Here is a 24,815-nt window from a genome sequence, read left to right as displayed (position 1 = left end):
ATTCCAGCCTGTAACTCACTCCCGGGTATCTGTTATTCTTTTATAAACCCCACCGAACCCCTCGAATAGATTCCAGCCTGTAACTCACTCCCGGGTATCTGTTATTCTATATATAAACCCCACCGAACCCCTTGATTAGATTCCAGCATGTAACTCACTCCCTGGTATCTGTTATTCTATATATAAACCACCCCGAACCCCTCGATTAGATTCCAGTCTGTAACTCACTCCCAGGTAAATTTTAGTCTAAATGTAAACCACTCAAACACCTCGATCAGATTCCAGCCTGTTACGCACTCCCACATTTCTTTTATTATACTCATATACAACAAAATCCCTTGTTTAGAGCCTCTTGTATGAATGTGTGTCTCGTGTGTATGTTCTTGAATATCTGTTATTCTATATTTAATCTCGGTATCTTACTGATTTTTGATAACAGATTCCACACCAACCACCAAATCACCAGGAACCAGTTCAAAACCCACCACAACACAGGAGAACATTCATCCAGGTGAGGACAGGACTGGGGGAAAATATTGTTAAGATTGAGTCGAGAGAGTCATAACGCACCCAATATCTCAGTTATAAACTTCTGACTTGCTTGTTGTAATCTTTGTAACATCTTCGTTTAGATTCCAGTCTGTAACTCACTCCCGGGTATCTGTTATTCTATATATAAACCACTCCGAACCCCTCGATTAGATTCCAGTCTGTAACCCACTCCCGGGTATCAGTTATTCTATATATAAACCACCCCACCACCTCGATTTGATTCCAGTCTGTAACTCACTCCCGGGTATCTGTTATTCTATATATAAACCACCCCGAACCCCTCGATTAGATTCCAGACTGTAACTCACTCCCGGGTATCTGTTATTCTATATATAAACCACCCCGTACCCCTCGATTAGATTCCAGTCTATAACTCACTCCCGGGTACCTCTTATTCCATATATAATCACACCGAACTCTTCGATTAGATTCCAGTCTGTAACTCACTCCCGGGAATCTGTTGTTCCATATATAAACCACCCCGAACCACTCGACTAGATTCCAGTCTGTAAATCACTCCCAGGTAAATTTTAGTCTAAATATAAACCACTCAAACACCTCGATCAGATTCCAGCCTGCTACGCACTCCCACATTTCTTTTATTATACTCATATACACCAAAATCCCTTGTTTAGAGCCACTTGTATGAATGTGTGTCTCGTGTGTATGTTCTTGAATATCTGTTATTCTATATTTAATCTCGGTATCTTTCCGATTTTTGATAACAGGTTCCACACCAACCACCAAATCACCAGGAACCAGTTCAAAACCCACCACAACACAGGAGAACATTCATCCAGGTGAGGACAGGACTGAGGGAAAATATTGTACAGAATGGATTCCAGAGAGTCCCAAAACACCCAATATCTCAGTTATAGACTTCTGAATTCCTTGTTGTAATCTCTGTGACACCCTCAGTTACATTACAGTATGTAACTGACTCCCGGGTATCTGTTATTCTATATATAAACCACCCCGAACCCCTCGATTCGATTCCAGTCTGTAACTAACTCCCAGGTATCTGTTATTCTATATATAAACCACCCCGAACCCCTCGATTAGATTCCAGTCTGTAACTCACTCCTGGGTATCGGTTATTCTATATATAACCAGACCAAACCCCTAGATTATATTCCAGACAGTAACTCACTCCCAGGTATCTGTTATTCTTCGTATAAACCACCCCGAGCCTTTCGATTAGATTCCAGTCTGTAACTCACTCCTGGGTAACTGTTATTCTATATATAAACCACACCGAACACCTCAATTAGATTCCAATCTGTAACCCTCTCCCGGCTATCTGTTATACTATATTTACACCGCCCCGAACCCCTCGATTAAGTTCCAGTCTGTAACTCATTCCCGTGTATCTATTATTCCATATATAACCACACCGAACCCCTCGATTCGATTCCAGTCTGTAAATCACTCCCAGGTAAATTTTAGTCTAAATATAAACCACTCAAACACCTCGATCAGATTCCAGCCTGCTACGCACTCCCACATTTCTTTCATTCTACTTATAAACACTACAATCCCTTATTTAGAGCCTCTTGTATGAATGTGTGTCTCGTGTGTACGTTCTTGAGTATCTGTTATTCTATATTTAATCTCGGTATCTTTCCGATTTTTGATAACAGATTCCACACCAACCACCAAATCACCAGGAACCAGTTCAAAACCCACCACAACACAGGAGAACATTCATCCAGGTGAGGACAGGACTGGGGGAAAATATTGTACAGAATGGATTCCAGAGAGTCCCAAAACACCCAATATCTCAGTTATACACTTCTCAATTCCTTGTTGTAATCTTTGTGACACCCTTGGTTAGATTCTAGTCTTTAACTAACACCCAGGTATCTGCTATTCTATATATAAACCACCCCGAACCCCTCGATTAGATTCTAGTCTGTAACTCACGCCTGGGTATCTGTTATTCTATATATAAACCAACCCGAACCCCTCGATTAGATTCCAGTCTGTAACTCAGTCCCAGGTATCTGTTATTCTATATATAAACCACCCGAACCCCTCGATTAGATTCCAGTCTATAACTCACTCCCAGGTATCTGTTATTCTATATATAAACCCCCCCGAACCCCTCGATTAGATTCCAGACTGCGACTCACGCCCGCATATCTGTTATTCTGTATATAAACTACCCTGAAACCCTCGATTAGATTCCAGTCTGTAACTCACTCCTGGGTATCTGTTATTCTTTGTCTAAACCACCCGAACCCCTCAATTAGATTCCAATCTGTAACCCTCTCCCGGCTATCTGTTATTCTATATTTACACCACCCCGAACTCCTCGATTAAGTTCCAGCCTGTAACTCATTCCCGTGTGTCTGTTATTCCATATATAACCACCCCGAACCTCTCGATTAGATTCCAGCCTGTAAATCACTCCCAGGTAAATTTTAGTCTAAATATAAACCACTCAAACACCTCGATCAGATTCCAGCCTGCTACGCACTCCCACATTTCTTTTATTATACTCATATACACCAAAATCCCTTGTTTAGAGCCTCTTGTATGAATGTGTGTCTCGTGTGTATGTTCTTGAATATCTGTTATTCCATATTTAATCTCGGCATCTTTCTGATTTTTGATAACAGATTCCACACCAACCACCAAATCACCAGGAACCAGTTCAAAACCCACCACAACACAGGAGAACATTCATCCAGGTGAGGACAGGAATGAGGGAAAATATTGTACAGAATGGATTCCAGAGAGTCTCAAAACACCCAATATCTCAGTTATAGACTTCTGAATTCCTTGTTGTAATCTCTGTGAAACCCTCAGTTAGATTCCAGTCTGTAACTAACTCCCGGGTATCTGTTATTCTATATCTAAACCACCCTGAACCCCTCAATTAGATTCCAGTCTGTAACTCACTCCTGGGTATCTGTTATTCTATATATAAACCACCCTGAACCCCTCGATTAGATTCCAGTCTGTAACTCACTCCTGGGTATCTGTTATTCTATATATAAACCACCCCGAACCCCTCGATTAGATTCCAGTCTGTAACTCACCCCCGGGTATCTGTTATTCTATATATAAACCACCCTGAACCCCTCGATTAGATTCCAGTCTGTAACTCACTCCCAGGTATCTGTTATTCTATATATAAACCACCCTGAACTCCTCAATTAGATTCCAGTCTGTAACTCACTCACAGGTACCTGTTATTCTTTGTATAAACCCCACCCCCCGAGCCCCTCGATTAGATTCCATTGTGTAACTCATTCCCAGGTATCTGTTATTCTATATATAAACCACCCTGAACTCCTCAATTAGATTCCAGTCTGTAACTCACTCACAGGTACCTGTTATTCTTTGTATAAACCCCACCCCCCGAGCCCCTCGATTAGATTCCATTGTGTAACTCATTCCCAGGTATCTGTTATTCTATATATAAACCACCCTGAACCCCTCGATTAGATTCCAGTCTGTAACTCACTCACAGGTACCTGTTATTCTTTGTATAAACCCCACCCCCCGAGCCCCTCGATTAGATTCCATTGTGTAACTCACTCCCAGGTATCTGTTATTCTGTATATAAGCCACCCAGAACCCCTCAGTTAGATTCCAGTCTGTAACCCACTCCCGGGTCCTGTTATTCTTTGTATAAAACACCCCGAATCCCTGGATTAGATTGCAGTCCGTAACTCACTCCGGGGTATAAGTTATTCTGTATATAAACCACCCAGAACCCCTCAATTAGATTCCAGTCTGTAACACACTCCCGGGTATCTGTTATTCTATATATAAACCACCCCGAACGCCTCGATTAGATTCCAGTCTGTAACTCACTCCCGGGTATCGGTTATTCTATATATAAACCACCCCGAACCCCTCGATTAGATTCCAGCCTGTAACTCACTCCTGAAAATCTGCTATTCTATATATAAACCACCCCGAACCCCTCGATTAGATTCCGATCTGTAACTCAATCCCGGGTATCGTTATTCTATATATAAACCAACCCGAACACCTCAATTAGATTCCAGTCTGTAAATCACTCCCAGGTAAATTTTAGCCTAAATATAAACCACTCAAACACCTCGATCAGATTCCAGCCTGTTACACACTCCCACATTTCTTTTATTATACTCATATACAACAAAATTCCTTGTTTAGAGCCTCTTGTATGAGTGTGTGTCTCGTGTGTATGTTCTTGAATATCTGTTATTCTATATTTAATCTCAGTATCTTTCCGATTTTTGATAACAGATTCCACACCAACCACCAAATCACCAGGAACCAGTTCAAAACCCACCACAACACAGGAGAACATTCATCCAGGTGAGGACAGGACTGAGGGAAAATATTGTACATAATGGATTCCAGAGAGTCATAAAACACCCAATATCTCAGTTATAGACTTGTCAATTCCTTGTTGTAATCTCTGTGAAACCCTCGGTTACATTCCAGTCTGTAACTAACTCCCGGGTATCAGTTATTCTATATATAAACCACCCCGAACCCGACGATTAGATTCCAGCCTGTAACTCACTCCCAGGTATCTGTTATTCTATATATAAACCACCCTGAAACCCTCGATTAGATTCCAGCCTGTAACTCACTCCCAGGTACCTGTTATTCTTTGTATAAACCACCCCGAACCCCTCGATTAGATTCCAGTCTGTAACTCACTCCCGGGTATCTGTCATTCTATATATAAATCACCCCGAACCCCTCGATTAGATTCCAGTCTGTAACTCACTCCCGGGTATCTGTTATTCTATATATAAACCACCCGAACCCCTCGATTAGATTCCAGTCTGTAACTCACTCCCGGGTATCTGTTATTCTATATATAAACCACCCCGAACCCCTCGATTAGATTCCAGACTGTAACTCACTCCCGGGTATCTGTTATTCTATATATAAACCACCCGAACCCCTCGATTAGATTCCAGTCTGTAACTCACTCCCGGGTATCTGTTATTCTATATATAAACCACCCCGAACCCCTCGATTAGATGCCAGTCTGTAACTCGCACTTGGATATTTGTTATTCTATATCTAAACCACCCTTTTAATCTCCTGTATGTACCTCCCCCTTGAAAATCTGTTATCCAGGTGAGTGTGATATATTTGACGGATGGAGAATGACTGTCCCCCCTGGGTTCGTTGTTGTTCTGTATATTCCTGGGAGATTCTCCGAGGACTTTAGTCCCCGTCACCGTGTCGGTGGGTTTCGGGATTGGCTGGTCACGGTGCGATCCAGCGAGCGGCCCTCCCCTCCTGATGGGGGCCGGTGTACTTTCGCCGCCAATGTCACGCGTTTCTCTCTTTTCCAGACTCCTGCCCACCCCACTCGCACTTTGACCCCTGCGGCAGTGGCTGCTCTCCTCGCTGTGACCGGCCCAGACCGGGCTGTTCGGACACCTGCGTGGCCGGAGGCTGTGTCTGCGACGAAGGGTTTTTCCAGACCGGGGGTAGGTGCGTTCCCGCGGAGCAGTGCGGCTGTACCCACGGTGACTCCTACTACCAGGTAAGCACGAGGCCGCCCGCTGGGGTGGGTGATCTCTGGGCGCTTGAATGATCCGCTGGAAACCCACAGCCAATCTTACCGGACTCATAATGCGGAGGGCGCTGGCGTCGGGGTTACGTTAACCAGTATAATCACTGCCCTGGGGTGACCCTGTGCCCAGTATAATCACTGCCCTGTAGTGACCCTGTGCCCAGTATAATCACTGCCCTGTAGTGACCCTGTGCCCAGTATAATCACTGTCCTGGGATGACCCTGTGCCCAGTATAATCACTGCCCTGTAGTGACCCTGTGCCCAGTATAATCACTGTCCTGGGGTGACCCTGTGCCCAGTATAATCACTGCCCTGGGGTGACCCTGTGCCCAGTATAATCACTGCCCTGTAGTGACCCTGTGCCCAGTATAATCACTGCCCTGTAGTGATCCTGTGCCCGGTATAATCACTGCCCTGTAGTGACCCTGTGCCCGGTATAATCACTGCCCTGTAGTGACCCTGTGCCCAGTATAATCACTGCCCTGTAGTGACCCTGTGCCCAGTATAATCACTGCCCTGTAGAGACCCTGTGCCCAGTATAATCACTGTCCTGGGATGACCCTGTGCCCAGTATAATCACTGTCCTGGGATGACCCTGTGCCCAGTATAATCACTGCCCTGTAGTGACCCTGTGCCCAGTATAATCACTGTCCTGGGATGACCCTGTGCCCAGTATAATCACTGCCCTGTAGTGACCCTGTACCCAGTATAATCACTGCCCTGGGGTGACCCTGTGCCCAGTATAATCACTGCCCTGTAGTGACCCTGTACCCAGTATAATCAGTGCCCTGTAGTGACCCTGTACCCAGTATAATCAGTGCCCTGTAGTGACCCTGTGCCCGGTATAATCACTGCCCTAGGGTGACCCTGTGCCCAGTATAATCACTGCCCTGTAGTGACCCTGTACCCAGTATAATCAGTGCCCTGTAGTGACCCTGTGCCCAGTATAATCACTGCCCCGTAGTGACCCTGTGCCCAGTATAATCACTGCCCTGTAATGACCCTGTGCCCAGTATAATCACTGTCCTGGGATGACCCTGTGCCCGGTATAATCACTGTCCTGGGGTGACCCTGTGCCCAGTATAATCAGTGCCCTGTAGTGACCCTGTGCCCAGTATAATCACTGTCCTGGGATGACCCTGTGCCCAGTATAATCACTGCCCTGGGATGACCCTGTGCCCAGTATAATCACTGCCCTGTAGTGACCCTGTGCCCAGTATAATCACTGTCCTGGGAAGACCCTGTGCCCAGTATAATCACTGCCCTGGGATGACCCTGTGCCCAGTATAATCACTGCCCTGGGATGACCCTGTGCCCAGTATAATCACTGTCCTGGGATGACCCTGTGCCCAGTATAATCACTGCCCTGGGATGACCCTGTGCCCGGTATAATTACTGCCCTGGGATGACCCTGTGCCCGGTATAATCACTGCCCTGGGATGACCCTGTGCCTGGTATAATCACTGCCCTGGGATGACCCTGTGCCCAGTATAATCACTGCCCTGTAGTGACCCTGTGCCCGGTATAATCACTGCCCTGGGATGACCCTGTGCCCGGTATAATCACTGTCCTGGGAAGACCCTGTGCCCAGTATAATCACTGCCCTGGGATGACCCTGTGCCCAGTATAATCACTGCCCTGGGATGACCCTGTGCCCAGTATAATCACTGTCCTGGGATGACCCTGTGCCCGGTATAATTACTGCCCTGGGATGACCCTGTGCCCAGTATAATCACTGCCCTGGGATGACCCTGTGCCTGGTATAATCACTGCCCTGGGATGACCCTGTGCCCAGTATAATCACTGCCCTGTAGTGACCCTGTGCCCGGTATAATCACTGCCCTGGGATGACCCTGTGCCCGGTATAATCACTGTCCTGGGATGACCCTGTGCCCAGTATAATCACTGCCCTGTAGTGACCCTGTGCCCAGTATAATCACTGTCCTGGGATGACCCTGTGCCCAGTATAATCACTGCCCTGGGATGACCCTGTGCCCAGTATAATCACTGTCCTGGGATGACCCTGTGCCCAGTATAATCACTGCCCTGGGATGACCCTGTGCCCGGTATAATTACTGCCCTGGGATGACCCTGTGCCCAGTATAATCACTGCCCTGGGATGACCCTGTGCCCGGTATAATCACTGCCCTGGGATGACCCTGTGCCCAGTATAATCACTGCCCTGTAGTGACCCTGTGCCCGGTGTAATCACTGCCCTGGGATGACCCTGTGCCCGGTATAATCACTGTCCTGGGATGACCCTGTGCCCAGTATAATCATTGCCCTGTAGTGACCCTGTGCCCAGTATAATCACTGCCCTGGGATGACCCTGTGCCCAGTATAATCACTGCCCTGGGATGACCCTGTGCCCAGTATAATCACTGCCCTGTAGTGACCCTGTGCCCAGTATAATCATTGCCCTGGGATGACCCTGTGCCAAATCGATTCTGTACTGAACACGGTTCTGGGTCCACGCGGTGTTAATAAGCTGAATTCTATCCGTCTGTCCGTGAGTGTCAATCACCCACCCTCCGTGCCCTGCATTCCCCTGGGGGTCGTCAAAGCTCTGATTGTTTCCGTTGCCTCCTGCAGCCGGGTCAGATTATCTGGTCAGATGGATGTACCGCCGTCTGCCGTTGCCTTGGAAACTTCAGCGTCCAGTGCGCCAACATGAGCTGTGCTGCGGACGAGTACTGCGGAGACATTGGTGGCGTTAATGGCTGCTTCCCCAAAGGTAAGGCTGACTCTCCTCGTTACTGACGCCCCGGGACGAAGGGACCTGGACCTCCCGGGACTGGGTGAACATGACCATTCAACCACTTACCTCACAGGAGGAGGCCATTCGGCCCATTGGTACCTTGTGCCGGCTCCATGAGGGAACCATCCGATTCACCCTCGACCATCGCCTGCCAATTTTTCCCTTTCAAGTATTCGTCCAAATCCCTTTCTGAAAGTTCCTATTGTATCTGCTCCCACCGCCCTTTCTGGCAGCACCTCCCAGGTCACAGCACCTCTGTCTATTAGTTTTCCCATTTTCCCTCCTGTTCTTTTCCTGATTATCTTCAACCTGTGTCCCTCTGGTTCCTGACCTTCCTGCCTCTGGAAACACTTTCTCTTTATCTCTATCAAAACCCTTCATGACTTTGAACGTCCTCGATTTGATCTCCCCTTTCTCTGCTCCAAGGAGAACAATCCCAGCTTCTCCCATCTCTCTCTACATTCACTGAGTTCCCTCATCCCTGGTCCCTTTTCTGACACATCTCCTCCGCACTCTCTCCAAAGCCTCCACATCCTTAAGTGCGATGCCCGGAATTGGACACAGTCCAGTAGCTGAGGCCGAACTGGTTCTGAAAGTTGAACATAACTTGCGTGTTATTCTGTTTGATGCAAATGTACCTGGGGCCAAATGGCCTCCTCCTGTGTGGTAGAGGTTGAATGGTAATGTTTACCCAGTCTCGGAGATCCATACACCTTTTTAATGTCTCTCAACTTCTTTTAGTCACCTTCAAAGATTTGTGTACGTGTGAACACACCACATACACACACACAGACACACACACACACACACAGACACACACACACACACAGACACACACACACATACACAGACACACACACACACAGACACACACACACAGACACACACACAAACACACACACACACACACAGACACACACACACACACACACACACACACACAGACACACACACACAAACACACACACAAGCACACACACACACTCTCACTCTCACACACACACATACCCACCCATTCACACGCATACCCACACACCCACCCACTCACATGCACACCCACTCTCACACACCCATCCACTCTCACACACACGCACACACACCCACTCTCACACACATACACCCAACCACTCTCACACACACATACACCCACCCACCCACTCACACACCCACCCACTCACACACCCACCCACTCTCACACACACACCCACCCACCACTCACACGCCCACCCACCCACTCACACGCACACGCACACACACACATCTCTCTGTTCCAACAACCCCTTTTTATAAGTAAATTATTTCTTTTTTTTAATCGCTCCTGATTTTGCCCAGCGTAACTTATCACTTCACAAGTTAAACCACCCGAGGCCGGACAATTCACCATTTTCATCATGTCCACCTGTTGCTGCTGGTGACATTCCCAAGGTCACAGGCTTTGAGAATGAGGCTGATAGACCCAAATCCAGCTGTGTAAAATATATCAAAACCCATCACCCAGGGCAATATACTCCAGCAAAGGGGAGATGATGAAAGATGAAAAAAATATTTTGCTGACAATATGGGGGCGGGGGGTTTGGCCCATAGTTCAATTCTCCGTTCAGAACCTGGTCAAAATATTGAGGGGTCACGTTCCTCCCTGGATCTCTGCTCGAGCGTTCACTCAATGTTTCTCCTCAGGGTCGTCCACGTGTACGGCATCCGGAGATCCTCACTATACCTCCTTCGACAAGAGGAAGTTTAACTTCCAAGGGAACTGCACTTACGTGCTGGCCAAGACCTGCAACACCAGCCGGACCCCCTTCGCCGTCTACGCGGCCAACGAGCATCGCCACGGGAACACGGCCGTCTCTTACGTCCGAGCGGTCTACGTCAGCGTCTACGGCATCACCGTGTCGGTCCTCAGGAACAGAGTCGTCCAGGTGAGAGGAGACATCCTTACACTCGCCCCCACCCCACCCAACCCCGTCCATCGAAAGTGTTGAGAAACCCATCGTTAGATTAATGTTGAGTGAAGAGATCGAGGGATATGGAGCAAAGGTGGAGTTGAAATAGGGATCAGCCACAATCTGATTTGGGTTAGAGGGGCTGAATGGCCTCCTGTTGACCTGATGTTCCCTCCTCTGTGTCTGTACGAAAACCGGGTCTCTCAGTGGAAGGTTGAAGAGTGGAATTCGATCCCAACAGATTCTGGAGGAACACCCTCTGATCCAAGCATGACATTCCCATGTAAACATCCCCTTCCCGCTCTCTGGAATTATATTCGAACGGAGTTAATCCCCCTCCGCTTCCCTGGAACAGAAACGCAACCTCAACCCCGGGGCCTAGACTTACCTCCTTCACTCCCTCCCTCCCCCCCTCATTTCTCCACGTGTGTGTTTTTCAGGTGAATGGAAAGCCGGTGACTGTCCCCATCAGCCCGGACCCCAGGGTCACCATCAAACCCTCCGGGAGACACGTGGTGGTACAAACCGACTTCGGCCTGACCGTGAGGTACGACGGCAGTCACCACGCCGATGTCCGAGTCCCGAGCGAGTAAGTACCTCCTGCCGCCTGGCGCCTCGCGGACGATCGGAGGGGTGGGAGGTGGGGGGGAGTGGGAGGCGCTTGTTCCACCCTCCCCCCCCACCTCCCCCCAACCCAACCCACAATCGCGCTAGCGTCTGGCCGGCTTCCTAACGCCCGTGTGTCTCTTGTCCCAGCTACGGCGGTGAGATGTGCGGCCTGTGCGGCGACTACAACGGAATCCCCGGCGACGACTTCCGGACCCCCGAGGGACGGGTCGCAAGAGACGCCAACGACTTTGGGAACAGCTGGAACGTGGCGGAGAAGTGAGTGGGGTCGGCGGGGGGAAGGGCTGAACCCTGTTGGCTCCTGTTTCGGCGTCTTCGCCCCTCCCTTTACCGTGAGGATCGAATGAAGCGGGGGGAGGATTCCCGGCTTCATTAACAGCCTGGGGGGGTGGGTTGGGGGGGCGGCCTTGACCTCTCTCTGGTTTCCCTATCCTTGCGCCGTTCGGTGGGAGAATCGTTTAACCGCTATAAACGCTCCCCCGGCTTTTTAACAGCCTCTGCCTCCCAGCAACGGGAACGATTGGACGTGGTTGTGACCATCTTCGCACCAGCCAATAGGAGGGTTGGGTGTTGCTGGGGGTGGGTGGGATGGGGAAGGGTATTTAGGGGCTCCAGACCGATGAGGGTGGGGTTGTCCACACTCACCGGACCGCAGGAATCCCACTGGATGTTCAACCCCGAATTAAAACTGCCTTTGTATATCCGCCCTCCGGGTCTGTCCGGAGTGAGGATCGAACCCTCCGCCTTCCGACTCAGGAAACCAATTGTTTGTTCAATGGGAGCCAATCGCCCCAAAAGCTGGAAATGCCCCCGGAAGCCACGGCTTCTCTTTGGCTCCATCTCCCAGGTGGTGATGGGGGAACGAACGGGGCGGAGACTTTGGGGGTTTCTCGTAGCGCAGTTGACTGCGGAGCTGGGGCGGGTGGGGATAGTCGGGGGATGGCATCGATGGGCCCAATGGCCTCTGCTCCCTCTTGAGCTTCTTCTCTGTTTGTGTGCTGTACGCCCGGTGTCGTTCCCTGTGTAAATCTTCCCCTTTTCTTTCTCCCCAGCTGCACCTCGACAGACACCGAGGTGAGGCCCCAGTGCACTGAGGGCGAGCGAGAGGCGTATGAAGGAACCTCCTACTGTGGGGTATTGCTGGATCAACACGGCCCATTCGCCTCCTGTCACTACAAGATTGACCCCATGGTACGTACAGCCCAGGACTGGCTTCATTCTCACTGGGACTCCATCTCTCCAGTTCCTCCACCTTCCACACACTTTCTCCGACCACCACCCCCCCACCCGCCCCTCCCGGGTCCCTTTGATAAGCCCCCTCGGGGAAACACTGAGGCCCGAGACTCACAGCTCAGAGGCCGGATCGGCTCAGTGGGTAGCGCGGCCTCACCTCCGAGGGGGGAGGGGGCAGGAGGAGGAGGAGGAGGTCGTGGGGTCCGAGACCCACTCCGGAGACTCGAGTAGTGTCTGTCGAGCGACTGCCCCCTCGACGGAGCGAGTCTGGACGCGACGCCTATCAGGGTGACACACGAACGCCCATCCCGACCGCCCCTCACATGTGAGGCCTTCAGAGAACCCGGGAAAGCTATTCGAAAAGGGGCAACGATGCTCTGACCAGCGTCCCAACCAATATTTACCCCCTCCACCAAAACCAGAGGCAATATCATGACCTGGATCTTCATCTGGGTGTGGGATCTTGCTGTGCGCACCAATAGGCTGCCACTTTTCCAACTCGTGGCTGATTTCGATAAGTAAATTCGTTGGTGTCAGACACCTTGGGATGTCCTCGCTCGGCCAGCGGCTCTGTGGGGAAAGGTTCTCTCCTCTCTGTCTGCCTGGTTCACACACACACACACAAACGCCTCACACCCTCCCCCCCTCTGCTCTGTCTGCCCCTCTCCCCAGGCCTTCTTCAGAGACTGCGTCTACGACATGTGCGAGCTGGACGGAGACAGGCGGCCGCTGTGCGAGGCTCTGGAGGCCTACGTCAACGCCTGTCAGCAACGCAACGTCGCCATCCGACCCTGGAGGAACGACACCTTCTGCCGTAGGTACCGCGCCCGCCTGAGACGGCGCCGTTGGGAAGGAGGAGGGGGGCGCTGAAGCCGGGTTTTTCACCCCCCATCCCCCACCAACTCCCAGTGACTCCTCGTTGTGTTTTTCTCTTACAGCCCTCGCCTGCCCGTCGAACAGTCACTACCAGCCGTGCGCGTCGGCCTGCCCGGCCACCTGCCTCGACCCTCGACCCCCGCCCTGTGACCTGCCCTGCGCGGAGGGCTGTCGGTGTGACCGGGGCTTTGTGCAGAGCGGGGCCCAGTGCGTCTCCAGGGACCAGTGCGGCTGCGCGTTCAATGGATCCAATTATCAGGTAACGCGGGGGAAAAGGGGGTCAGCTGAGACATCCCAGAACATCGCGAACGCTCGATCTTATAAAACCCAACAAACTCCCTTTCCCTGTCCGTGGATCAGCCTTTCCACCCTCACCTTCACCCCCCGTCCCCTTCAATCTCTTCCCTCTCCGGGAATCTATCCCATTGACTCTTAATTCCTTCCACACTCTTACCTGTGGCTCAGTGGGTCACATTCTCACCAATGACTCAGAACGTTGTAGGTTCAAGTCCGACTCCAGACATACGAGCACAAAACCTTGGCTGATATCCCAGTGCAGCATTGAGGGGAGTGCCACACTGTCAGCGGTGCTGTTTTTCAGATGAGGTTTAAGACCGAGGCACAATCTGCCCTCTCAAGTGGATGTAAGCGATTCCAAGGCATTATCTTGAAGATTTAGGCAGTTCTCCCCAGTGTCACCATCATCCTCAACTCATTACTAATCCCAATACAAATTTGGTTATCATCACATTTCTCTGTGTGTGTGTGTGTGTGTGGGAGCTTGCTGTGCACAGTTTGGTTTTATATTTCCTCCATTATGACCGTGACTACAATTCAAAGGTCTTTCACTGGCTGTAACATTGTAGTGCATTAAAAATTGCATTGCGAATTTTGTCCGCTTGAGGTACCAGACACACATGTACCAGCAGAGAGAGTCTGCTAGGAAGAGAATAAGAAAGGATACGTGTCTCCCAGCTTGTGCAGTTCTAATCCTGAACATCTCTAAGCTTAATGTATAACTGTTTCCGGTCCAAGAACATCACGGAAAGAACTTTGGGATGTCCTGAGGTGGGGAAAGGTGCTATATAAATGCAAGTCCTTTCTTTCTGGCAATGGGCCTGGTCCATGTTCAATGGCCTTTTCTCCTCTTCCTGTGCAGATCAGTTCTAACGTGAGTCTCTCTCTCTCTCTCTCTCTGTGTTTACAGCCCGGTGAGGTGATCTGGTCTGAGGCCTGTAACCAGGTGTGTAAGTGTCTGTCCAGCAACAACGTCCAGTGTAAGGACACCAGCTGCTCTCCGGACGAGTACTGCGCCAACAAGGGCGGAGTCCAGGGTTGTTACCCGAAAGGTAAAGAGCCTCCGAGGGTTTAATCCTTACTGACCTCGTAACCCAACCCCCTCCCCCTCCCATTCTAAATCCCAACTTTCCCCCGGTTCAATGTTGCTCGAGGAAACTCCTCTGGGAATGGAAATGTGGGAATGTCTCAATTCCCGATCCTCTCCGTTGACTTCTCCCCAGGTTGGTCCTCGTGTACGGCATCCGGAGATCCTCACTATACCTCCTTCGACAAGAGGAAGTTTAACTTCCAAGGGAACTGCACTTACGTGCTGGCCAAGACCTGCAACACCAGCCGGACCCCCTTCGCCGTCTACGCGGCCAACGAGCATCGCCACGGGAACACGGCCGTCTCTTACGTCCGAGCGGTCTACGTCAGCGTCTACGGCATCACCGTGTCGGTCCTCAGGAACAGAGCCGTCCAGGTGAGAGGAGACATCCTTACACTCGCCCCCACCCCCCCCCACCCACCCCGTCCATCGAAAGTGTTGAGAAACCCATCGATAGATTAATGTTGGGTGAAGAGATCGAGGGATATGGAGCAAAGATGGAGTTGAAATAGGGATCAGCCACGATCTGATTTGGGTTAGAGGGGCTGAATGGCCTCCTGTTGTCCTGATGCTCCCTCCTCTGTGTCTGTACGAAACCCGGATCTCTCAGTGGAAGGTTGAAGGGTGGAATTGGATCCCAACAGATTCTGGAGGAACACCCTCTGATCCAAGCGTGACATTCCCATGTAAACATCCCCTTCCCGCTCTCTGAAATTATATTCGAACGGAGTTAATCCCCCTCCGCTTCCCTGGAACAGAAACGCAACCTCAACCCCGGGGCCTAGACTTACCTCCTTCACTCCCTCCCTCCCCCCCTCATTTCTCCACGTGTGTGTTTTTCAGGTGAATGGAAAGCCGGTGACTGTCCCCATCAGCCCGGACCCCAGGGTCACCGTCAAACCCTCCGGGAGACACGTGGTGGTACAAACCGACTTCGGCCTGACCGTGAGGTACGACGGCAGTCACCACGCCGATGTCCGAGTCCCGAGCGAGTAAGTACCTCCTGCCGCCTGGCGCCTCGCGGACGATCGGAGGAGGTGGGGGGGAGTGGGAGGTGCTTGTTCCACCCTCCCCCCCACCTCCCCCCCAACCCAACCCGCAATCGCGCTACCGTCTGGCCGGCTTCCTAACGCCCGTGTGTCTCTTGTCCCAGCTACGGCGGTGAGATGTGCGGCCTGTGCGGCGACTACAACAGAATCCCCGGCGACGACTTCCGGACCCCCGAGGGACGGGTGGCGAGAGACGCCAACGACTTTGGGAACAGCTGGAACGTGGCGGAGAAGTGAGTGGGGTCGGCGGGGGGAAGGGCTGAACCCTGTTGGCTCCTGTTTCCGCGTCTTCGCCCCCCCCTTTACCGTGAGGATCGAGTGAAGCGGGGGGAGGATTCCCGGCTTCATTAACAGCCTGGGGGGGTGGTTTGGGGGGGCGGCCTTGGCCTCTCTCTGGTTTCCCTATCCTCGCGCCGTTCGATGGGAGAATCATTTAACCGCTATAAACGCTCCCCCGGCTTTTTAACAGCCTCTGGCGCCCGGCAACGGGAACGATCGGACGTGGCTGTGACCATCTTCACAGCAGCCAATAGGAGGGTTGGGTGTTGCGGGGGGTGGGGGGGATGGGGAAGGGTATTTAGGGGCTCCAGACCGATGAGGGTGGGGTTGTCCACACTCACCGGACCACAGGAATCCCACTGGATGTTCAACCCCGAATTAAAACTGCCTTTGTATATCCGCCCTCCGGGTCTGTCCGGAGCGAGGATCGAACCCTCCGCCTTCCGACTCAGGAACCCAATTGTTTGTTCTCAATGGGAGCCAATCGCCCCAACAGCTGGAAATGCCCCCGGAAGCCACGGCTTCTCTTTGGCTCCATCTCCCAGGTGGTGAAGTGGGAACGAACGGGGCGGAGACTTTGGGGGAATCTCGTAGCGCAGTTGACTGCGGAGCTGGGGCGGGTGGGGATAGTCGGGGGATGGCATCGATGGGCCCAATGGCCTCTGCTCCCTCTTGAGCTTCTTCTCTGTTTGTGTGCTGTACGCCCGGTGTCGTTCCCTGTGTAAATCTTCCCCCTTTTCTTTCTCCCCAGCTGCACCTCGACAGACACCGAGGTGAGGCCCCAGTGCACTGAGGGCGAGCGAGAGGCGTATGAAGGAACCTCCTACTGTGGGGTATTGCTGGATCAACACGGCCCATTCGCCTCCTGTCACTACAAGATTGACCCCATGGTACGTACAGCCCAGGACTGGCTTCATTCTCACTGGGACTCCATCTCTCCAGTTCCTCCACCTTCCACACACTTTCTCCGACCACCACCTCCCCCCCACCCGCCCCTCCCGGGTCCCCTTTGATAAGTCCCCTCGGGGAAACACTGAGGCCCGAGACTCACAGCTCAGAGGCCGGATCGGCTCAGTGGGTAGCGCGGCCTCACCTCCGAGGGGGGAGGGGGGAGGAGGAGGAGGTCCTGGGGTCCGAGACCCACTCCGGAGACTCGAGTAGAGTCTGTCGAGCGACTGCCCCCTCGACGGAGCGAGTCTGGACGCGACGCCTATCAGGGTGACACACGAACGCCCATCCCGACCGCCCCTCACATGTGTGGCCTTCAGAGAACCCGGGAGGCTATTCGAAAAGGGGCAACGATGCTCTGACCAGCGTCCCGACCAATATTTACCCCCTCCACCAAAACCAGAGGCAATATCATGACCTGGATCTTCATCTGGGTGTGGGATCTTGCTGTGCGCACCAATAGGCTGCCACTTTTCCAGCTCGTGACTGATTTCGATGAGTAAATTCGTTGGTGTCAGACACCTTGGGATGTCCTCGCTCGGCCAGCGGCTCTGTGGGGAAAGGTTCTCTCCTCTCTGTCTGCCTGGTTCACACACACACACACAAACGCCTCACACCCTCCCCCCCTCTGCTCTGTCTGCCCCTCTCCCCAGGCCTTCTTCAGAGACTGCGTCTACGACATGTGCGAGCTGGACGGAGACAGGCGGCCGCTGTGCGAGGCTCTGGAGGCCTACGTCAACGCCTGTCAGCAACGCAACGTCGCCATCCGACCCTGGAGGAACGACACCTTCTGCCGTAGGTACCGCGCCCGCCCGAGACGGCGCCGTGGGGTGGGGAGGAGGGGGGCGCTGAAGCCGGGTTTTTCCACCCCCCCCCACCAACTCCCAGTGACGCCTCGTTGTGTTTTTCTCTTACAGCCCTCGCCTGCCCGGCGAACAGTCACTACCAGCCGTGCGCGTCGGCCTGCCCGGCCACCTGCCTCGACCCTCGACCCCCGACCTGTGACCTGCCCTGCGCGGAGGGCTGTCGGTGTGACCGGGGCTTTGTGCAGAGCGGGGCCCAGTGCGTCTCCAGGGACCAGTGCGGCTGCGCGTTCAATGGATCCAATTATCAGGTAACGCGGGGGAAAAGGGGGTCAGCTGAGACATCCCAGAACATTGCGAACGCTCGATCTTATAAAACCCAACAAACTCCCTTTCCCTGTCCCTGGATCAGCCTTTCCATCCTCACCTTCACCCCTGTCCCCTTCAATCGCTTCCCTCTCCGGGAATCTATCCCATTGACTCTTAATTCCTTCCGCACTCTTACCTGTGGCTCAGTGGGTCATATTCTCACCAACGACTCAGAACGTCGTAGGTTCAAGTCCGACTCCAGACATACGAGCACAAAACCTTGGCTGATATCCCAGTGCAGCATTGAGGGGAGTGCCACACTGTCAGAGGTGCTGTTTTTCAGATGAGGTTTAAGACCGAGGCACAATCTGCCCTCTCAAGTGGAGGTAAGCGATTCCAAGGCATTATCTTGAAGATTTAGGCAGTTCTCCCCAGTGTCACCATCATCCTCAACTCATTACTAATCCCAATACAAATTTGGTTATCATCATATTTCTGTGTGTGTGTGTGTGTGGGAGCTTGCTGTGCACAGTTTTGTCTTATATTTCCTCCATTATGACCGTGACTACAATTCAAAGGTCTTTCACTGGCTGTAACATTGTAGTGCATTAAAAATTGCATTGTGAATTTTGTCCGCTTGAGGTACCAGACACACATGTACCAGCAGAGAGAGTCTGCTAGGAAGAGAATAAGAAAGGATACGTGTCTCCCAGCTTGTGCAGTTCTAATCCTGAACATCTCTAAGCTTAATGTATAACTGTTTCCGGTCCAAGAACATCACGGAAAGAACTTTGGGATGTCCTGAGGTGGGGAAAGGTGCTATATAAATGCAAGTCCTTTCTTTCTTGCAATGGGCCTGGTCCATGTTCAATGGCCTTTTCTCCTCTTCCTGTGCAGATCAGTTCTAACGTGAGTCTCTCTCTCTCTCTCTCTCTGTGTTTACAGCCCGGTGAGGTGATCTGGTCTGAGGCCTGTAACCAGGTGTGTAAGTGCCTGTCCAGCAACAACGTCCAGTGCACGGACACCAGCTGCTCTCCGGATGAGTACTGCGCCAACAAGGGCGGAGTCCAGGGTTGTTACCCGAAAGGTAAAGAGCCTCCAAGGGTTTAATCCTTACTGACCTCGTAACCCAACCCCCTCCCCCTCCCATTCTGAATCCGAATTTTCCCCCTGTTCAATGTTGCTGGAGGAAACTCCTCTGGGAATGGAAATGTGGGAATGTCTCACTTCCCGATCCTCTCCGTTGACTTCTCCTCAGGTTGGTCCTCGTGTACGGCATCCGGAGATCCTCACTATACCTCCTTCGACAAGAGGAAGTTTAACTTCCAAGGGAACTGCACTTACGTGCTGGCCAAGACCTGCAACACCAGCCGGACCCCCTTCGCCGTCTACGCGGCCAACGAGCATCGCCACGGGAACACGGCCGTCTCTTACGTCCGAGCGGTCTACGTCAGCGTCTACGGCATCACCGTGTCGGTCCTCAAGAACAGAGTCGTCCAGGTGAGAGGAGACATCCTTACACTCGCCCCCACCCCCCCCCACCCACCCCGTCCATCGAAAGTGTTGAGAAACCCATCGATAGATTAATGTTGGGTGAAGAGATCGAGGGATATGGAGCAAAGGTGGAGTTGAAATAGGGATCAGCCGCGATCTGATTTGGGTTAGAGGGGCTGAATGGCCTCCTGTTGTCCTGATGCTCCCTCCTCTGTGTCTGTACGAAACCCGGATCTCTCAGTGGAAGGTTGAAGAGTGGAATTGGATCCCAACAGATTCTGGAGGAACACCCTCTGATCCAAGCGTGACATTCCCATGTAAACATCCCCTTCCCGCTCTCTGGAATTATATTCGAACGGAGTTAATCCCCCCTCCGCTTCCCTCGAACACAAACGCAACCTCACCCCCGGGGCCTAGACTTACCTCCTTCACTCCCTCCCTCCCCCCCTCATTTCTCCACGTGTGTGTTTTTCAGGTGAATGGAAAGCCGGTGACTGTCCCCATCAGCCCGGACCCCAGGGTCACCGTCAAACCCTCCGGGAGACACGTGGTGGTACAAACCGACTTCGGCCTGACCGTGAGGTACGACGGCAGTCACCACGCCGATGTCCGAGTCCCGAGCGAGTAAGTACCTCCTGCCGCCTGGCGCCTCACGGACGATCGGAGGGGTGGGAGGTGGGGAGGTGGGTGGGAGTGGGAGGCGCTTGTTCCACCCTCCCCCCCACCTCCCCCCAACCCAACCCACAATCGCGCTAGTGTCTGGCCGGCTTCCTAACGCCCGTGTGTCTCTTGTCCCAGCTACGGCGGTGAGATGTGCGGCCTGTGCGGCGACTACAACGGAATCCCCGGCGACGACTTCCGGACCCCCAAGGGACGGGTCGCAAGAGACGCCAACGACTTTGGGAACAGCTGGAACGTGGCGGAGAAGTGAGTGGGGTCGGCGGGGGGAAGGGCTGAACTCTGTTGGCTCCTGTTTCCGCGTCTTCGCCCCTCCCTTTACCGTGAGGATCGAATGAAGCGGGGGGAGGATTCCCGGCTTCATTAACAGCCTGGGGGGGTGGGTTGGGGGGGCGGCCTTGACCTCTCTCTGGTTTCCCTATCCTCGCCCCGTTCGGTGGGAGAATCGTTTAACCGCTATAAACGCTCCCCCGGCTTTTTAACAGCCTCTGCCTCCCAGCAACGGGAACGATCGGACGTGGCTGTGACCATCTTCGCACCAGCCAATAGGAGGGTTGGGTGTTGCTGGGGGTGGGTGGGATGGGGAAGGGTATTTAGGGGCTCCAGACCGATGAGGGTGGGGTTGTCCACACTCACCGGGCCGCAGGAATCCCACTGGATGTTCAACCCCGAATTAAAACTGCCTTTGTATATCCGCCCTCCGGGTCTGTCCGGAGCGAGGATCGAACCCTCCGCCTTCCGACTCAGGAAACCAATTGTTTGTTCTCAATGGGAACCAATCGCCCCAACAGCTGGAAATGCCCCCGGAAGCCACGGCTTCTCTTTGGCTCCATCTCCCAGGTGGTGATGGGGGAACGAACGGGGCGGAGACTTTGGGGGTTTGTCGGAGCGCAGTTGACTGCGGAGCTGGGGCGGGTGGGGATAGTCGGGGGATGGCATCGATGGGCCCAATGGCCTCTGCTCCCTCTTGAGCTTCTTCTCTGTTTGTGTGCTGTACGCCCGGTGTCGTTCCCTGTGTAAATCTTCCCCCTTTTCTTTCTCCCCAGCTGCACCTCGACAGACACCGAGGTGAGGCCCCAGTGCACTGAGGGCGAGCGAGAGGCGTATGAAGGAACCTCCTACTGTGGGGTATTGCTGGATCAACACGGCCCATTCGCCTCCTGTCACTACAAGATTGACCCCATGGTACGTACAGCCCAGGACTGGCTTCATCCTCACTGGGACTCCATCTCTCCAGTTCCTCCACCTTCCACACACTTTCTCCACCCACCACCCCCCCACCCCCAACTCCCGGGTCCCTTTGATAAGTCCCCTCGGGGAAACACTGAGGCCCGAGACTCACAGCTCAGAGGCCGGATCGGCTCAGTGGGTAGCGCGGCCTCACCTCCGAGGGGGGAGGGGGGAGGAGGAGGAGGAGGTCGTGGGGTCCGAGACCCACTCCAGAGACTCGAGTAGTGTCTGTCGAGCGACTGCCCCCTCGACGGAGCGAGTCTGGACGCGACGCCTGTCAGGGTGACACACGAACGCCCATCCCGACTGCCCCTCACATGTGAGGCCTTCAGAGAACCCGGGAAAGCTATTCGAAAAGGGGCAACGATGCTCTGACCAGCGTCCCGACCCATATTTACCCCTTCCACCAAAACCAGAGGCAATATCATGACCTGGATCTTCATCTGGGTGTGGGATCTTGCTGTGCGCACCAATAGGCTGCCACTGTTCCAACTCGTGGCTGATTTCGATGAGTAAATTCGTTGGTGTCAGACACCTTGGGATGTCCTCGCTCGGCCAGCGGCTCTGTGGGGAAACGTTCTCTCCTCTCTGTCTGCCTGGTTCACACACACACACACAAACGCCTCACACCCTCCCCCCCTCTGCTCTGTCTGCCCCTCTCCCCAGGCCTTCTTCAGAGACTGCGTCTACGACATGTGCGAGCTGGACGGAGACAGGCGGCCGCTGTGCGAGGCTCTGGAGGCCTACGTCAACGCCTGTCAGCAACGCAACGTCGCCATCCGACCCTGGAGGAACGACACCTTCTGCCGTAGGTACCGCGCCCGCCCGAGACGGCGCCGTTGGGAAGGAGGAGGGGGGCGCTGAAGCCGGGTTTTTCACCCCCCATCCCCCACCAACTCCCAGTGACTCCTCGTTGTGTTTTTCTCTTACAGCCCTCGCCTGCCCGTCGAACAGTCACTACCAGCCGTGCGCGTCGGCCTGCCCGGCCACCTGCCTCGACCCTCGACCCCCGACCTGTGACCTGCCCTGCGCGGAGGGCTGTCGGTGTGACCGGGGCTTTGTGCAGAGCGGGGCCCAGTGCGTCTCCAGGGACCAGTGCGGCTGCGCGTTCAATGGATCCAATTATCAGGTAACGCGGGGGAAAAGGGGGCAGCTGAGACATCCCAGAACATCGCGAACGCTCGATCTTATAAAACCCAACAAACTCCCTTTCCCTGTCCATGGATCAGCCTTTCCACCCTCACCTTCACCCCCCCGTCCCCTTCAATCTCGTCCCTCTCCGGGAATCTATCCCATTGACTTTTAATTCCTTCCACATTCTTTCCTGTGGCTCAGTGGGTCACATTCTCACCAACGACTCAGAACGTCGTAGGTTCAAGTCCGAATCTAGACATATGAGCACAAAACCTTGGCTGATATACCAATGCAGTATTAAGGGGAGTGCCACACTGTCAGAGGTGCTGTTTTTCAGATGAGGTTTAAGACCGAGGCACAATCTGCCCTCTCAAGTGGAGGTAAGCGATTCCAAGGCATTATCTTGAAGATTTAGGCAGTTCTCCCCAGTGTCACCATCATCCTCAACTCATTACTAATCCCAATACAAATTTGGTTATCATCACATTTCTCTGTGTGTGTGTGTGTGTGGGAGCTTGCTGTGCACAGTTTGGTCTTATATTTCCTCCATTATGACCGTGACTACAATTCAAAGGTCTTTCACTGGCTGTAACATTGTAGTGCATTAAAAATTGCATTGTGAATTTTGTCCACTTGAGGTACCAGACACACATGTACCAGCAGAGAGAGTCTGCTAGGAAGAGAATAAGAAAGGATACATGTCTCCCAGCTTGTGCAGTTCTAATCCTGAACACCTCTAAGCTTAATGTATAACTGTTTCCGGCCCAAGAACATCATGGAAAGAACTTTGGGATGTCCTGAGGTGGGGAAAGGTGCTATATAAATGCAGGTCCTTTCTTTCTTGCAATGGGCCTGGTCCATGTTCGATGGCCTTTTCTCCTCTTCCTGTGCAGATCAGTTCTAACGTGAGTCTCTCTCTCTCTCTCTCTCTCTCTCTCTCTGTGTTTACAGCCCGGTGAGGTGATCTGGTCTGAGACCTGTAACCAGGTGTGTAAGTGCCTGTCCAACAACAACGTCCAGTGTAAGGACACCAGCTGCTCTCCGGACGAGTACTGTGCCAACAAGGGCGGAGTCCAGGGTTGTTACCCGAAAGGTAAAGAGTCTCCGAGGGTTTAATCCTTACTGACCTCGTAACCCAACCCCCTCCCCCTCCCATTCTAAATCCCAACTTTCCCCCGGTTCAATGTTGCTGGAGGAAACTCCTCTGGGAATGGAAATGTGGGAATGTCTCACTTCCCGATCCTCTCCGTTGACTTCTCCCCAGGTTGGTCCTCGTGTACGGCATCCGGAGATCCTCACTATACCTCCTTCGACAAGAGGAAGTTTAACTTCCAAGGGAACTGCACTTACGTGCTGGCCAAGACCTGCAACACCAGCCGGACCCCCTTCGCCGTCTACGCGGCCAACGAGCATCGCCACGGGAACACGGCCGTCTCTTACGTCCGAGCGGTCTACGTCAGCGTCTACGGCATCACCGTGTCGGTCCTCAGGAACAGAGCCGTCCAGGTGAGAGGAGACATCCTTACACTCGTCCCCACCCCCCCCCACTCACCCCGTCCATCGAAAGTGTTGAGAAACCCATCGATAGATTAATGTTGGGTGAAGAGATCGAGGGATATGGAGCAAAGGTGGAGTTGAAATAGGGATCAGCCACGATCTGATTTGGGTTAGAGGGGCTGAATGGCCTCCTGTTGTCCTGATGCTCCCTCCTCTGTGTCTGTACGAAACCCGGATCTCTCAGTGGAAGGTTGAAGAGTGGAATTGGATCCCAACAGATTCTGGAGGAACACCCTCTGATCCAAGCGTGACATTCCCTTGGAAACATCCCCTTCCCGCCCTCTGGAATTATATTCGAACGGAGTTAATCCCCCTCCACTTCCCTGGAACAGAAACGCAACCTCAACCCCGGGGCCTAGACTTACCTCCTTCACTCCCCCCGACCCCCCACCTCATTTCTCCACGTGTGTGTTTT

General features: G+C 52.9%; 1 protein-coding gene across 1 annotated transcript in view; it reads left to right on the top strand.

Moving 5' to 3' along the window:
* The window catches only part of LOC144671712 (IgGFc-binding protein-like), a 57,352-nt gene that overhangs the window by 18,415 nt on the left and 14,122 nt on the right, over positions 1 to 24,815 (top strand). Inside the window, exons 13-41 of the mRNA XM_078533726.1 lie at positions 440 to 511; positions 1,281 to 1,352; positions 2,193 to 2,264; positions 3,174 to 3,245; positions 4,798 to 4,869; positions 5,871 to 6,064; positions 8,688 to 8,829; positions 10,531 to 10,817; positions 11,237 to 11,385; positions 11,553 to 11,681; positions 12,476 to 12,614; positions 13,329 to 13,470; positions 13,595 to 13,791; positions 14,740 to 14,881; positions 15,053 to 15,294; positions 15,763 to 15,911; positions 16,073 to 16,201; positions 16,999 to 17,137; positions 17,849 to 17,990; positions 18,113 to 18,309; positions 19,253 to 19,394; positions 19,566 to 19,807; positions 20,277 to 20,425; positions 20,600 to 20,728; positions 21,526 to 21,664; positions 22,376 to 22,517; positions 22,642 to 22,838; positions 23,795 to 23,936; positions 24,108 to 24,349. Of these exons, the coding sequence (XP_078389852.1) occupies positions 440 to 511; positions 1,281 to 1,352; positions 2,193 to 2,264; positions 3,174 to 3,245; positions 4,798 to 4,869; positions 5,871 to 6,064; positions 8,688 to 8,829; positions 10,531 to 10,817; positions 11,237 to 11,385; positions 11,553 to 11,681; positions 12,476 to 12,614; positions 13,329 to 13,470; positions 13,595 to 13,791; positions 14,740 to 14,881; positions 15,053 to 15,294; positions 15,763 to 15,911; positions 16,073 to 16,201; positions 16,999 to 17,137; positions 17,849 to 17,990; positions 18,113 to 18,309; positions 19,253 to 19,394; positions 19,566 to 19,807; positions 20,277 to 20,425; positions 20,600 to 20,728; positions 21,526 to 21,664; positions 22,376 to 22,517; positions 22,642 to 22,838; positions 23,795 to 23,936; positions 24,108 to 24,349 (4,403 nt within the window). The remainder of the gene's footprint in view (positions 1 to 439; positions 512 to 1,280; positions 1,353 to 2,192; positions 2,265 to 3,173; positions 3,246 to 4,797; positions 4,870 to 5,870; positions 6,065 to 8,687; positions 8,830 to 10,530; positions 10,818 to 11,236; positions 11,386 to 11,552; positions 11,682 to 12,475; positions 12,615 to 13,328; positions 13,471 to 13,594; positions 13,792 to 14,739; positions 14,882 to 15,052; positions 15,295 to 15,762; positions 15,912 to 16,072; positions 16,202 to 16,998; positions 17,138 to 17,848; positions 17,991 to 18,112; positions 18,310 to 19,252; positions 19,395 to 19,565; positions 19,808 to 20,276; positions 20,426 to 20,599; positions 20,729 to 21,525; positions 21,665 to 22,375; positions 22,518 to 22,641; positions 22,839 to 23,794; positions 23,937 to 24,107; positions 24,350 to 24,815) is intronic.

The sequence above is a fragment of the Cetorhinus maximus genome, chromosome 34, assembly GCF_964194155.1.
Source record: "Cetorhinus maximus chromosome 34, sCetMax3.hap1.1, whole genome shotgun sequence".
NCBI classification, from domain to species: domain Eukaryota; kingdom Metazoa; phylum Chordata; class Chondrichthyes; order Lamniformes; family Cetorhinidae; genus Cetorhinus; species Cetorhinus maximus.
The sequence above is the reverse complement of the archived record's forward strand: the minus strand, read 5'-3'. Positions and strand labels throughout refer to the sequence as shown.